This window comes from Micromys minutus (genome assembly GCF_963924665.1).
Source record: "Micromys minutus genome assembly, chromosome: 30".
Lineage (NCBI taxonomy): Eukaryota > Metazoa > Chordata > Mammalia > Rodentia > Muridae > Micromys > Micromys minutus.
The window spans coordinates 3,039,621-3,055,473 of record NC_137965.1 but is presented as its reverse complement, the minus strand read 5'-3'; the positions used below and the strand labels follow the sequence as shown (position 1 = coordinate 3,055,473).

Genomic DNA, 15,853 nt, shown 5'->3' with positions numbered 1-15,853 from the left:
GTTAAGTCAGTACATGATTGGACAGGGAGAGGTGGGAAAAAGGAGAGGAAACAGAAGAGGGGGAGTCAGAGGAGAAGAAGGAGAGGAAGGAGTGGAAACAGGAGGCCCGGCAAGTGAGAAGGGATCTCCCAGAGGAAAATGTGGTGTGTGGTGATAAATCTGCCCAATATAGACACACAGCTTGTGTTCCTAATTACTGAGTTGTGCTTTCATTGAATGGGTTTATTTGGGTTGAAGAGGATATTGCAACAGATGACTCCATTTCAAGTGAAAGTCGTGATGTCATTTCCTCCCGGGGAATCCACACTTGCATCTGTAAGCTATAAATAATGCTTCATTGAAATAAAACAGTGTGGGGATGACGGAGTAACACAAAAACTGGTTTGGCACATCATTGTGCTGAATCCCAACACCAGGCCAAAAGGATGGTAGCACCAGGCCTAAAGGATGCTTTCCAGTCCCCAGATTTGGTGGGTGATGATTCAGAGCTAAGAAACAGAGAGAACTGTCTCTAAGTGACTCAGCCAGTTTCATGTTATAAGGGGAAGGTTATTTGTAGGAAAACACCATTTGCCTCATGACTATAAGACTGATTTTATTTTGTATTTGTTTATAATGAGAACATTTTTAGCTTTGTATATAAAGCGTGTTGTGTTCCAGGAACTGTAATTGTAAACATTAAACGTTTGAAATTATTTATTTGTGTGTAAGGCTGTTTTATCTGCACGTATGTATGTGCACGTGTGCACCCAGGTTTCCTCAGGGGTCAGAAGTGGATGTCAGAGCCATACAGATGGGTGTGAGCCACCACGTGGGTGCTGAAAAATAAAACTTGGGTTCTCTGGAAGAGCAACTAGTGCTGTTAACAGGTGATCCATCTCTTCAGCTACAAGACCTCTTTAAAGATTAATTTTATTTATTTGTTTATTCATTCATCTATGTCTCTATGAATGTATGCACATACATGTGTGTAGGCGCATGTACAGAGGCCTGAGTTAGGGTGTTGCACCCCTGAGAATGAGGGTGGAAGGAAGGCTTCTGTATTGTGCCTGGCTTGTAGTTTGGGTCTAAGATCTGAGAACTCTGGCCCTTACGACGGAACAGTAAGCACTCCTAACTGCCCAGTCACCTCTCTAGATCCCACAATGTGTATGTTTGAGCAAGTTCCTGCTGTGCAACTCAAGCTGGCCTCAAGTTTGTGACCCTCTCACCTCAAAGTCTTGAGTTCTGGCTACAGATGCACATCACTACAGGTGGCTAACTGTGTGTAGCTAACAGGTATACAATACTTAAGTAAGCTTTGATTCCTTCTCCCCCTTGCCCCAGATCTGTAAGAACTACTTTGCCTGTTAACGGGTTCCTAAATATTACTCCAGTTTGTGGAACAGTGACCTACATTGCTTGTGTTTGCTAAAAATACACATTTCTCTGTGACTGTTTTACATATCCACAAATAGCATCAGCACGATTTGGATTGGGCTTTGCATTTCTCTGCCTGCTACCTCCCTTGTATCTTCCATTGCTATTAGGAAAGACATTTTCTTCCTTTGTGTCCTGATCATTTCCTTTATCTGAAAATCTCAGGTTTTCCCGAGTGCAGTTTTCTGGGCCCCCTTTTATAGATTCTATTTGATTTTTAACCTCAGAACACTGGCCAATTTGCCAGTCCTACTGTAACCAGGGGGATCTCTACTGCGCACTAGCCTGATGGTGACCCAGGTGATGGCTCTGCCAGGTGGACCCCTGGCACTCTGGTTAGCATCCAACTGCACGTCCTTGTCACTAGTAGCCACTATAAATCTCTTGTGAGGAAGAGACACCATCAACACTAGTTAACTTCCCTCACTCAAAAGATACTCAAGCCCGTGTCCCCGAGGGTTTCCTGACTAGTGGCAATTACCCACTGCGTAACACACAGAATGGAGGCCATTTGCTAATGGTATCACTAGGTAGACCCTGGCCTGCATCTGTTACCTTGTGTTAGAGCATCACCGGGCTCCTGGGCTTCCCTTTCTTCTTTCTCTTCCTGGACACAGGAAGCGGCTGCCATTTGGGCAAGAGCCGAGGCACAGTTGGCGGCAACCCCTTCAGAGAGACAAACAGCTACCCATTAATTGAGCATGCTCTCCAGATACATACCAGAAGAACCCTTCTAAACGATGCTCTGCTGGGTGAGCTCGGAAGGGACCCTCCCTCAGGCCAGGGGTCAGGGGTCCTCACAGGTACCTAGCGCACAGCTCAGCCGAGCAGCCTTGCGCAGCCCATCCAGACTCATGCAGATGGCATCTCGCTCTTTCTGGTTCTGCTCTTTGATGCCCTCAGCTCCAAGGATGAAGGCCAGCCCCTTGGAGCTTCCTGCCATCCGACCAGTCAAGGGGGTTGACAGAGTATCAATGAGGTTCTTCCAGCAGCCAACCAAAATATAACGGGCAAATGCAACACCTATGAGAAAAAAGGGGCGTCGGCCACTTTTCAGAGATGAACAGAATGACAAAGAAGGGTCCGAGGTTCTCCAGGCCTCAGGCAAGCAATTCTGAGTTACATGTTATTCGACAACAGGAAATACGATGTATCAGATTGCGTTGGGTCAGGCTTCACACTTTATTTAAGCCACCATGAACAGCTGGACTGCGGGCAACGTGTGTGATGTGTACATTTTAAACTCAGACATGAAGGTCTTACCTGCGACCATGGAGTCATCAAGTCTCCTGCTCTGGGGGAAAGGCGACTCCATTGACACTGACGCCATCAGCTGGCCACCGACTGCACTGCTTTCCAAGCCGTCAATGTCTGCCAAATAAAAGAGCAAAGTCAGCCCTTTGGTAGAGCAAGAAAAGAATAAACAATAGCCACCATCATGCTTATTATTACATAATAATACACATATAGACTTATTGCATAATACAAATATTTGTATAATAAAACATACTTATTATTACATAATAATACACGCATTATACAATACAACAAAAATCCATTCTATTTATTACATATGAGCCAGAGAGCTGTTTTTTCTGAGAATATTATAAATGCTGCTTTTTCCCTTCGTTTTTTTTTCATTATCAAAGCATTCCTTTATATGCTGTTGCATGCTTTATATTTGAGAAGATAAGGTTCAGCTCTGTCTCAGCTGTTGTTATTAAAATCTACTCACTCATGACATTTTCATTTTTGGACCTTGTATTTATTCAAAATCATGGCATTTTCACTAGTCACTCTCACAGGGCACTCTGGTGTGCGTGCACATGCACCAGAACTACGGAGAATAAACCTCTTTGGTCAGGTAATTTCTGTTCTAAATAAAACGCATTGATGGTGATACTTTACAATTTTCAAATTGTTTGGTTTGCTTGTTTTTCATTTGATTGTCCTCATTTACTCAAACCAGGAAGAGATGGTATTATTTTTCCATTTTTCAGTGATAAAATTCAGGATTTAAAGCGGAAAAAAGGTGTCATTGTTGAGTGTCTCGGGTAAGACCCAAGTGTAAAGTAGATAAACCGGCCTGGCTCGCAAGGCTGACACATGATAGAACTGGATGTAATATCCATGTTTTCTGACTGGCATGCAGGCCTCTCTCTATAAAACTATGGTTTAGTTCAACATGGATTCCTAAACTATTTCTATACTAGTTAGGGTTTTACTGCTGTGAACAGACACCATGACCAAGGCAAGTCTCATAAAGGACAACATATATTTGGGGCTGGCTTACAGGTTCAGAGATGGAACATGGCAGTATCCAGGCAGGCATGGTTCAGGAGGAGCTGAGAGTTCTACATCTTCTTCTGAAGGCTGCTAGCAGAATACTTGATTCCAGGCAGCTAGGGTGAGGGTCTTAAAGCCCACACCCACAGTGCCATGCCTACTTGGAGTCAACAAGGCCACACCTACTCAAATAGGGCCACACCTACTCAAACAAGGTCACACCTACTCAAACAGGGCCACACCTACTCAAACAAGGCCACACCTACTCAAACAGGGCCACGCCTACTCAAACAGGGCCACACCTTCTAATATCTACAAACTCCTTGTTCTGGCAGGAAGGACTTATCTGGGTTAGAAAGCCTAGGTTTCTGTTTATCTCTGAGTGAGGAGGATTCATTGGAGAGGATTCTCTTTAGGCCTTAGCCAGACACTTTATCCTTTGGGCAAAAATTTCCTCATTATAAAATATAATGAGCTGATATGAAAATATATAAAATATCACCTGATCATGAGATACAACATCTGAATTTGGATGCAACCAATACAGTTAAATGAAACACAGGAAAAGGTATAGAAAATGAGGATAGAATAATTTTCTCCTTAATTTGCAACTTCATCCTTGTTCAAGTCTGGCTTGCTGATGCCAATACATAGTGTTAGTATCTTCATTTCACACTGGAAACCTTCTAGGCAACACATTAAAAATTCACAAAAGCTAGAAGTGGATATGGTTACTACTATAGAAATATGGCTAGTTTTATGGAATCAATTTAGCTCTTAATCAATGGGCTAATTACAACATTTTCCAGCAGTGATCATTTTACCCAGGTTATAATAGATCTTATATACTGGGTACAAGATTAATGAATAAAATGTATTTAAGTATGAAGTTTTCCATTTCTAGGAATGGTTTGCCATGTTACAAGAAGCATCCTATTAGCTGATGGCCAGAGTTAGCAGTGCCTCCCCTGGTACAATGGGAGGGTCAGGTATTGCCCACACCTCACCAGTTGGTTCACATCTGGAATCTGCTATCAAATTTCACAGACTACTAATTATTATTTTTATTTATACCAGTATTTTACTTGTATGTATAGATATGGACCAAGCGCATGCCATGCCTGGTGCCCTTGAGATCACAAGAAGGCATTGCACTGCAGCCAGAATTAGAGATGATTGTGAGTTGTCATGTGGGTGCTGGGAACAGAACCCAGGTCATCTGTAAGACTGGTAAGTGCTCTTAACTGCCGAGCCATCACTCCAGCCCTCACAGAACCTTACTTTTGTATTTCGTAAAGACTACGTATTGCTATCATTAACATTCTCACATTATGGCTGATTAGCAATAATGATGGATAAATACAGCTCCTGTGAATAGTCTGCTATTCCTCTCACATCTATCTGATGACTCTTTTTTTAAATTAAACTTTGTGTAAGAGATCCGTAGATCTTATTTATCTGAAACCTGATATTTAAGATCCTCGGATGAATTCCAAGACACAACACAATAGGCAGTATTCTCTACCCCAACGAAGGGAGTTTGTAGGAACAGAAACCAAGCATTGATTAAACTAAATGAATATCTTTTACATATATCAATGCTTGTTTACTGCGTGTTTGTCTTTGTACATGTTCATATGTGTGCATGTGTGTGTATACACATATGTGTGGACGCCAGAAATGGATGTGAGCTGTCTTCCTCTTCTTTTTAAAGGCAAGGTCTCCCAGAGAAACTGGAGCTCTCCGATTCGGCTAGATTGGCAGCTAGAAAATGCCAGGCATTCTCTATCCACCTCCACAGTACCTACAGCTATGCCTGGTTTTTATGTAGGCACTAGGGATCAAACAGCTCCTGGAGATGATTGAACCATCTCCCCAGTACCCATGAATGGTTATTTTCCAAGCGGTATAAACAGAACTGTGATCAATAGAGTGCAATCTGGTCACTGGTCTCATGATTCTGATCCTTCAGAGGTGAAATCTAGACTTGGTTTTACCAGTTCCATCTTGATTCTAGAAGATTCCAGATACGAGAAAGTTCTGGGACTGTGCTCTCCAGGGAGAGGCGACAGCCTTGTCTCCACCTTGTTAGCACCGAATTCCAAACTCCTGCTTGTTGGGCTCCACCTGCCTTGGCATCAACCATAGATAACATGACCTACTTTTAATCGACAGATCCAGGCTCTTAGCTACACTTTCCAGCTTTATTCCCACCCTGCCCCCATGTAGGAAGTAGCTGATAAGACACTACTTCTAGTACAGGAACATGCCTCCTGTGTCCCATAGCTACAGCCGTGGGAGGACAATTCAGATTGTAGATCAATCTGGGAACCCAGAAATAGCAAAAACAAAACAACAACAATCAGCCTTGAAGATTTAAATAATCTGCCGAACATTATTGGTAAACCATAAAAGCTAGAAAGTTCCACTTTTGCCAAAAATCACCCTATCTTGAAATAATACTGTTTTCTACGTGTTCACTTGAAATTTCTAGTAGTTAAAAAGGATATTAAAAATTCTGACACTCTAGAGAAGGAAAGCCAGTATTTGGCATGATTTTAAATTCTAGTGCAGATGGGAAAAGAACAGTGACAGGAAATGGGAATGAGGCCAAGTGGAAAGTCAACATGGAGGGTCACATTACTAATGACCGAGTCCCAGGAGCGTTAAACCATGTGAGATCTCTATTAGCATGTGAGAGCTTCCAGGAATCACCATGGGCCAGCGCTGAGGAAACACAAGCCCATCCGTGACCCTGCAGCATTACTACAGCATTGAAGGTGCTAAGTTTGTCCCACCCAATGGTGATCATGAACACACCAGGCTGCCCACAATCAGAGGAGAGCAAATGAGTGAGAGGTGTTTTAATGATGCCTTCCTTCCCAGAACGGTTACTCAAAGCCTGTTCAAGCACTGTGGCATCTCTGAAAGGCCCTAGAATGTCAACTTCAGCCCCACTGCTGAGTACTCCATGACTTTGGCATGACCCTGGCATGACCCACTGACCGGTGAGCATGGTGATGAGGGGAAGGTTGTTGTCCTCGGGGCTGCCCCAGTAGCCAGCTTCTCCTAGCATGTTTCTGTCCAGCACCTGATGGTAGAGTTCCTCGATCCAGGCCTGGGAGAAGACCATGAGCACGCCGCTGGTCTGCACCTGTTTCATGAACTCTTTCTGCAGAGAGGCCAGGGAATGGGACCAAATACACACTCTCGTGATTGAACAGCCTCCCATGCCGCTCCCCCTTCCCATCCTATCCGAGCCAGAGCTTTTGATTGGGGGTAAGAATAAAAGAGGGAAAAGCTGGGCTGCAGTCTAAACTCCATGCAGGTATTTCATTTGTGACGTCATCTCACAAACAGCCCGTGAAAGGACCAGGATGCTGAATTCTACATTCTTGTTCTTAATTGGTGGGAAGGTTATCACCTGCAGGACTACCTTCTATATCTTCTTGCTGTCCTGATAACATCGGGGGTGGAGTAAGCTCTGGAAGAAGTATATGCACCCAAGGGGGACTTGACCTACACTTTACATTGCCAAGTAACACTGGAAGGTTCTATTTCATTCGAGAAAGAAGTGATCATTGATTCCTTTCTGCCACCCATGATTCAGACTCCCTGACACTGAGGAAGTTGCTTGTTTGGCCAAAGGCGCCAATCACAGGATTGTCAACACCATCCTCACTACACACCTTACAAAAGGCGTCTCATTAAAGCCACAAGTGACTACATTACGGATTTCACATTCATCCTCTCCAACCTCCACACCCGCTCAGGCCTGGGTACCGAACACACTGGCCAGTTTTTCCCCTGCTCACCATCATGCCTGGTGCCACGGTGGGCCGCTTCCGGTAGTAGTCACCGTGGGAGAGCTTCAGGTTGAGCAGCAAGGCGCAGTGTGCCGCTGTGTACAAGCTGTCTGCGTTCATCAGCACCTGGAGGCTCAGGCCGTCAAAGCCAGGCGAGTGTATCATGCCTACGGGAAGGAATGAAGGCGTCAGCGGGGCAGCCGAAGTATGCTAGGATTCGCATCTAAAGAGCCAGGGTAGATCTCTGAAACAGAAACTCCACTGTGCAGGATTTGTGTCAATAAGCCAGTTTAAAAAAAAAAAAACTATTAGAAAATATGTCAACCCCCTGATAGCTTTTATTATGTTGTTCCCAAGTACTTTTTTTCCCCTAAAACACTGTATAAGAGGATATTTCATACTGAGTAGAATTTTCATTTGAATAATCCTCTGGATAGTCTCAGGTTAGCAGAGAAAGCCAGCAAGCACAGGAATTCATGCTCCAGTCACAGTTCAGTCTGCCAGAGAGCTCATGCCGTGTCATGAGCTTTCAGAGAGCCCTTGGCTGACATCGCATCATCTGACACTTATACATTGTTGATCACACCGACTTCCGAATACACCGGGAGACCAGGTTTATGGATGTGGGGAAGATAGTTCACACGTGAAAACAGCACTTGTACTCTCTAAATCATGTCTGAGAGGATTTCTTCCTCAAAGACACCCCTCGACTGAAATATAAAAAAATTCACAATAACTGAGAGATGCAAATCTATCACTGCAGCATTTATTCCCAACTGTGAAGTTTAATATGCTAGGGAAAGTAGGGACCCAAGCAAGCTTTCAAGGTATGAAAGGTTTGGAGTGCCACCAGCTTACACAAGTATGAATGTCATCCAGGTAGATGCTCCGTAGGCCACCAGAGAGAGCCTGTCTGCAGGATGCTGTCAGAACGTTGCCCTTCCAGACCACACGGAGAGCACTTCATATAGGTGTGCAAGTGCACACACCCACACGCCACATCCACACACCCATATGGGCACAGGCGAGCACATGCACGCACGTACACACACAATCTAACAAGTCCATTTTTTCTCTCTTTTTATATTAAATGCAGGTTTATTGGGAAGCTGTTCTTGGGTGGGCGAGCTCACTGGCCCCAAGGACTGAGGGCCAGGGATGTCACCATGAGGAGAGAGAAGGGAGAGTGGAAAGAGAAAGAAAGGGCACTAGTCAAAAGAGGGGGAAGGAAGGGGAAAGAGGGGGGAGGGGGAAAGGAAAAAGAGAGGGAGAGACACATTGTTTTTTTTTCATTTTTATCTTTAATTAAATTAACATGTGCATATGTCTGTGTGTAAGGTGAAAGTTTATATGTATAACTACATATGTGTATGAATCCCTGACTATATGAATATACATTTGTGTGTTGTATGTGTGTTTGTGTGTTGAGTGTGTGCTGTTAGTTTGTTGTCTGTGTGTGTTGCGTGGGGGGGTGTCTGTGTTTGTGTGTGAGGTGTTTGTGTTTGTGTGTGTGTGGTGTGTGGTGTTTGTGTGTATGTGTGAGGTGTCTATGTGGTGTGTGTTTGGTGTTTGTGTGTGATGTGTGTATGTATGTGTGTGTGTATATGTGTGATGTTTGTGTGTGATGTGTGTTTGTGTGTCTGAGAGGGAAGATAACTGGTGTCCTATCCTATCTAATCTCTGCTGTATTCCCTTAAGCCATTGTCTCTCACTGAACCTGGAGTTAGATCACCAAGCCAGTGAGTCCCAGGGATCCTCCTGTCTCCATTTCCTCTCCCTTCCCCAGGGTTACAGGTGCCACATGCAGCGTTTTACACACATGCTGAAGATTTGAACTCAGGTCCTCACTTCCCTGTCATCTCCTCAGCCCACAGGTGAATTAAAAACTGAAAGTCAAGCTCAAGAGAGGGTTATGGAAGTCAAGTTCTAGGTGAGGATGTGTACAGGTTTCTCAGGCCTGATGACTTATGGGCACTCTGAGCACTGTAGAGATGTCTGTGGGTTTGACTGTAATTCTCTGAAGGAGAGAGGCTCTAAAACCCATTTCTTTCAACAGAGAATGACGTCAGAGTTTGATACTTAGCCAAAGACACTGCTGGCAGATCTGCTTATGTCTGAAATAATTTGTTGGACTCGTTAATAGTGCTTTGCCAGTGGTGACCTATTCTCTATGTTCAGGTTAATTTTTGAAGTTACAAACAATTGAAAAACTTGAGTATAAGGCAAAATGAAGACTATTCTATATACTTAAAGAAAGGAACGATTTTCCTGCTGTACCAGATGTATTCCCTGGTGATATCAGTCAACAACAACAACAACAACATACACTGTACTTCATAAAATACTGTCTGTTATGTACAATCAATTTTGTCTCAAACATTATTTTATTTGATTCTCCCAGACTTTTTTTTTTATACCAAAACATTGAAATTGAAATACCTGTATAAAAAATATGATCTCCAGACATCTCACACTTTTGAACATATACAACCCCACCCCTGATGCCTACTCACACCAGGGTCACAGAAACACAGCTGCTAAAATAAATTAAGGGCTTGAGACTCTGTCCCCCACCCCAGTTTTCAGAGCCAGCAAGCAGACTGCACAAGGTCAATAATTTAAACCCCCTCCCCAGCAGAGAGAGCCCAGGGTGACAAGGTCTCCCACTCCCCTTAAATTAGCCACTGTACAAATTCTTCCTCCCACAAACACGGGGGCTGGGGACCTACTCTAGGTGCAGGAATTAGGAGTCATTCAGTCTGTGGACTGAACAGCCACCCTTGACTTTCCTGAACACCCCAGGGGCCTGAAGAAGGTGCTTGCTTAGAGGAAGTAATCTCAGCAAACAAATTAAACCATAAATAACCCCAGCTGCGGCCCAGACTTTTTTTTTTTAAACAAGGAGTTCTTTGAGACATTGATCAATTTGCCTGACGTTATACAGATAGAAACCGGCTTTTGCCACTATGCCTTGCGCTAATGTAAGCCGATTTTCACTGCACACAACCTCCCTGGAGGCACTTCGTGGTAGGTTCTATGCATTTTCTTTTCTGGCCGGTCTTGTTGATCCATTTTGTAGAGAGAAACTGAGGGAAGTATGGTCATTTGCATACTCTAGCCATAGTGCTTTTATTCTCCAGGTTTCCATGACTACACTCCATCTTGACAGCTATAATAAAGATGTTCTTTGCTTTCCAGGAACAGGGGGACGGATCGCCTGCTTGATGGGTTACAAGTAGAAGATTGGATACGAAATTTTCACAAAAGAACTCCGAGTCTTTCCTATGCTAAGATAATGTGGCATTTCTCTTAAAAACCAGTATTAAATACTTGATGTTTAGTAGTATTTTAGAGTACAAGAAACTTAGAACAATAAATCCAAGCCTCAGTGACAAGCCTTCCTTGCAACACTTTCTTTCCCGTGTGTATGGCAATATAGTTGCCGATAAGACAGGACCATGTAGGGCTAGAGAATGGCTCAGCGGTTAAAAGCACTGGTTGCTCTTCCAGAGGTCCTGAGTTCAATTCCTAGCAACCTCATGGTGGCTCACAACCATCTGTAATGAGATCTAATGCCCTTTTCTGGTGTGCAGGCATACACACTGCATACATGCTGTATATATAATAAACCTTAAAAAAAATTTAAAAAGGGCAGGACTACGTATTTTGTACTGCACAGCAACGTTTCTGGACACCTAACGGCACTGCCTTGTTCTTTTCAACGACTGCACTGGTTGCACTGCTGTTTATCTAACCGATGCTCAGCTGATACCCATGTATGCTGTTTCAGTTGTAAACGAGCTTACATGGCGAGATGACCTTTAGCAGTTCTGCCCTGTGTGCTTGCGTAATTCCTCTCTAAAAGGAGCATGCACGTGGCACAGGTATTTTGCAAATAGTTGTGACTGGTAAGGACACACACGGAAGGCACAGTCGGTGTTGGCTCTGTTCCTCTGTTGCCATATTTATCTCTGAGGAGCGACCCATGTCTCCCTCTCCTGATTGGACACAGGCTGTATGTATATGCAGCTTGGCCAGTGAGCCACGCAGTTGAAGAAGACTTTAGTATGTAAGTCACTGTGAAGCAGAACAGAAGGACAGAGTGACAGAGTGCGCCCAGGACCCAGGTCACTGGGGAACTTTAGATGGCCACCCTCAGACTTAACAGGAGAAAATGAGAATCCCTCCCCTTCAATAACCATTGAGTTTTATAATACCTGCAAACACATAACCCTACAAGCCCAAGACAGAAAAACATAATTACTTGCCCTAGAACTCTCCCCACCATTTTTTTTTTCATTCTGAGTTTCACAAAGACATCGAGGTAAACTTATATGATGGTTTGCATATACTCGGTCCAGGGAGTGGCACTATTAGAAAGAAGGTGTGGCCTTGTTGGAGGAAGTGTGCCACTGTGAGGGTGGGTTTGGAGACCCTCCTTCTAGCTGCCTGAGGATGCCCAGTCTATTCCTGGCTTCCTTTGGATAAAGATGTAGAACCCTTAGCTCTTCCTGCACCATGCCTGCCTGGATGCTGCCATGTTACTGCCTTAATGATAATGGACGGAACCTCTAAACCTGTAAACCAGCCCCAATTGTCATTTGTAAGTCTTGCCTTGGTCATGGTGTCTGTTCACAGCAGTAAACCCCTAAGACAACTTAGATGACCATTCCTGAGGTTGTTGAAACCATAGCTAGAAGTTGAAGGTAGTAACAGCGTCCTTGCCTTCTTGCCTGGTATTTGCAAGGCTAGGACCCTTTGCAAAGACTGAAACTCACTCCCTGAGGGGCTCTGTGAGAGGAGCAAGTAGACAGCAAGGCAGAGACAGGAGGGTGCTTAGCTAGTAGGGACTGCAGTGTGGGGCTCCCTGATGTCTGCAAAGACCTTCAGCATTATAACTGATATAGATGAAGGTGTGCAGGGAGTCCCAGCTATGCTGGAGTCTTCTGACTCCAGCAAGATTTATGGTGCCTCGGTCGCCAGTGAACTAGGTTAATAGGGATCACTGGAGTTAGAAGTCATCAGAGTCCCCCTGTCTCCCATTTCAGATCTTGCATAAGCTCCAACTTTGAGTTTGATCCTGCCATGGGGACCAATAGGAAGGCAGAGACGAATTGTCCTGCTAGCTAGGCAGGCTAGGAGTCTAGAGTCAGAACTGTTATAGCTTAAAGAAACAGCCATGTTTCTTAAACATCTGACACTTAGACTTTACTGTGTTATCTCATAAAATTTGATAAAATTACAAATAGCCTACCATCAGCAATCAGCTTTGCACACAATCACAGAGTTTCAAGCCTACCCAAAACCACTCATCTAAGGGAGAGCCCTTCTCAAGCAGGTAGGTACCTGTGACCTCTTACCAATTTCTGTGCAAGGCTGGAGATCCTTTTGGTTCTGAGGGTCCACTTAACCCAGATGACACCTTGTTCTATGCAGGATTAAAAAGGCATTTCTGTAGCAATTATGGCTCAGGTCAAGCTCTGTCATAGAAAATCTGTTTGTTTGAGCACTTCCAAGTTCCCTTACATAGCACCATAAGCAATTTGACTTTAAAAATGGCTGTTTATTCAGTCAACTAGAGAAGCTCACATCAGTGACATGACCAGCAGTCTGAGCAGAGGAGTCCCCAGGCGAGAAACGTAAAGTGACTGGTTCAGTTAAGAGAGCAGAGGCCAGCTGACAGAGCAAGGGAGAGAAAAAAAAAAAAAAAAACAGGTTTACAAATTTTAATGTGTAAATGAATAATTAAAGATCTGGGGCGGGAGAACAGTGTCAACTCAAAATAACAATGTATGAAGAGGCCATGAGGAAATACGATACTTGGTAAGATAATTAAAAATTAAAATCAGTAACAAAAATATATTTGAACAGAAGTACCTTTGTGTGGTGGGAAAAGAAGTACCTAGAAGCCAGTGGTTATTAAAAGAAAATCCCAGGTGGGCTATCTTGCTATGAATAATCGGTCAGAGGTTCCCCCAAACAATATAAACAATGATATTAACTGAGTTGATTGTTCATCAGAACTAAAGGGTAAGGTCTTATTTCTGAAGTCACTACACAAACTGGTCTCGGGACATAGAAAAATCAAGCCAGAGCCTGGCTAGAAGCTTCTTCCCTTCTGGGTAGCACCATGGTGCTGAATAGCTTTCACAGATGGTGTTATTCAGGTTGCTTTGGTAGGGGAGAGTTTGCTAACAGGGGAAGGTTTAGGAGTGCCCAGCCTTTGAGCTAGTCATGGCACGCCAAAAATGAACAGATGTGCATGTGTCTTTCATTCGAGGATCCAAAGAGCTACTGGGGAGGGTAGCTGGGAACACAACTCTCTGGGATATATAAAAGGGTAGCGTGACCCACAGGTTGAGAATCATTGCTCTAGTTTGTATTAAGTTGACGTCAAAGTAGCCAGGACAGCACTGCTCCCAGCTATGGTCAGAGAAGCGCCGTTTTACAGTGGCAAGCAGTAAGAGCAAAGACTTCTAAAAACTGAGAATAAGTGAATGTTGAATGTTCGGCTGTAAGCAGAAAGTCAATGCTGACCTCTCCAAGGTTCAGGGATACTAGGGAAGAAGGGATCAAAAGGACACAAGAGACAAAAGAAGGGGAGATGGGTATGAAACTGACTTTCCTGCATGTATGCACTAGCTGGGTTTTGTCAACTTCACATAAACCTAGAATTAACCTAAAAGGCCAGTCTCTCTCACCAATCAATACTTTCACCAGATGCCTGTAGGAAAGTCTATAGAGCATTTTCTTGATCTAATCAATGTAGAAATCACAGTCCTTGGCACATGGTCCTGGGTTACATAAGGAAGCAGGCTGGGAGGCCCATGGGGAGCAGGCTAGGGAAGCAGTCGTCTTCCATGGTGCTGTTCCTGTTGCTGCTTTGGGTTCCCGCCCCGACTTCCCTTCATGAAGGACTGTAAGCTAAAAGCTGCCATAAACCTCTCCACAAGTTGGTTGTAGTCAGATTTGTCAGACCTATAAAAACCTAAGACAACATACCTATTGCAGTCTTGAGCTGGTCAAGGTGATGGTCTACGCAAAATTTGAAGAAAACTGAGCCCACCAAAGCTCTGTCATAGAAAGGGAGATTATCACTCCTCCCAGAGGAATTATAATGTTTGGTGGTGGGGAAGGAGGTAATCTTCAGAGGCTTAGTAACTGGTAAGATGGCCATAATCCTACAAACAAAGCCTTTTCTATTCTCTCATACACAACCCTGAGGAAATTCTTTGGGTCACTCTCACCAGCCCCCACCCTCACTCCCACCCTTAGGCCCACTTCTACTAACAAATAAATTGGGGACAGAGAGAGAGAGAGAGAGAGAGAGAGAGAGAGAGAGAGAGAGAGAAGAAGAGGATCATGGGTAAAGGAGGTAGGTCAGTGGGAGGGAAACAGTAAGTAAAGGGGTGAACATAATAAAAACACATTAGATACATGTATGAAAATGCCACAATTAATATATAATAATAAAAGCATCACAAAGTAAATTTCTGGCTTGTAACTCAGGTTGTCTTGTCTGAGACATCTCCCTGATGCATTGCATAATTATAATTTCAAAAAGAAGACTGCTTGGTTTCTAGACACCGCCCTCCCCCCTCCCAACCCCTCCCCCCTCCCAGGGGCTGGGCTGCCCTTCCCCCAGAAACTCTTCCCTTTATAATCCAGACATTTTGGCTTCCCCCCTCTCTTCTCTCTCTCCTTTCTCTGCATATGCACTCTTTCTGTCTTTCTCTTCCCCCTCCCTCCACTTCTCTCTCCCCATGGTGACTCCCCTGGCTTTGATTCTTGGGGCCAGTGAACACAAATGAGAATGGCTTCCCAATGGAGCTGTCTGTGTATAATCTAATCTGGCTTGGATCAGCTTATTTTGCCGGTGGAGAAATTACCTATCAGACTGTATATACAACTTTAGCATTCCCCAGAGACTCAGTCATTACAGTAACCACGGGTGCTGCGCTCTGAAAAGCAGCTGTTCTAACCACTGATTTCTGATGGACTATCTTCAGAGCAGTCCAGGCTGTAAGCTTGTCTCTGTATCACAAACCTATACCCAGAAGACTTCTAGACCTCTCTGCTCTTCAGTGGAAGGAAAGCTAGGGCTTTCTAACATGCTTTAGACCAGTGGTTCTCAACCTTTTGGTTGCGACCCATTATGGACTGTGTGACCTTTTCAAAGGGCTCACATACAAATATCCTGCTGAAAGGACAACATAAACCCCATTTGTCTCCATTTAAGATCCAGGACTGACTTTTTTTAAAAAGGTCATTAGGCACCAGCTCCAGGAAACAGACCACATGTCCCAGAAACTAGGCCATAAGACACCAGCTCCAAGATCATA

The 15,853-nt window shown here is 44.1% G+C and overlaps 1 protein-coding gene across 1 annotated transcript in view; it reads right to left on the bottom strand.

Moving 5' to 3' along the window:
* The window catches only part of ARFGEF3 (ARFGEF family member 3), a gene marked incomplete at both ends in the record, with an annotated part of 132,042 nt that overhangs the window by 33,670 nt on the left and 82,519 nt on the right, over window positions 1-15,853 (bottom strand). The window contains 5 exons of the mRNA XM_080941712.1: window positions 1,975-2,085; window positions 2,227-2,442; window positions 2,683-2,790; window positions 6,712-6,877; window positions 7,521-7,678. Coding sequence (XP_080797838.1) covers window positions 1,975-2,085; window positions 2,227-2,442; window positions 2,683-2,790; window positions 6,712-6,877; window positions 7,521-7,678 — 759 coding nt within the window. The remainder of the gene's footprint in view (window positions 1-1,974; window positions 2,086-2,226; window positions 2,443-2,682; window positions 2,791-6,711; window positions 6,878-7,520; window positions 7,679-15,853) is intronic.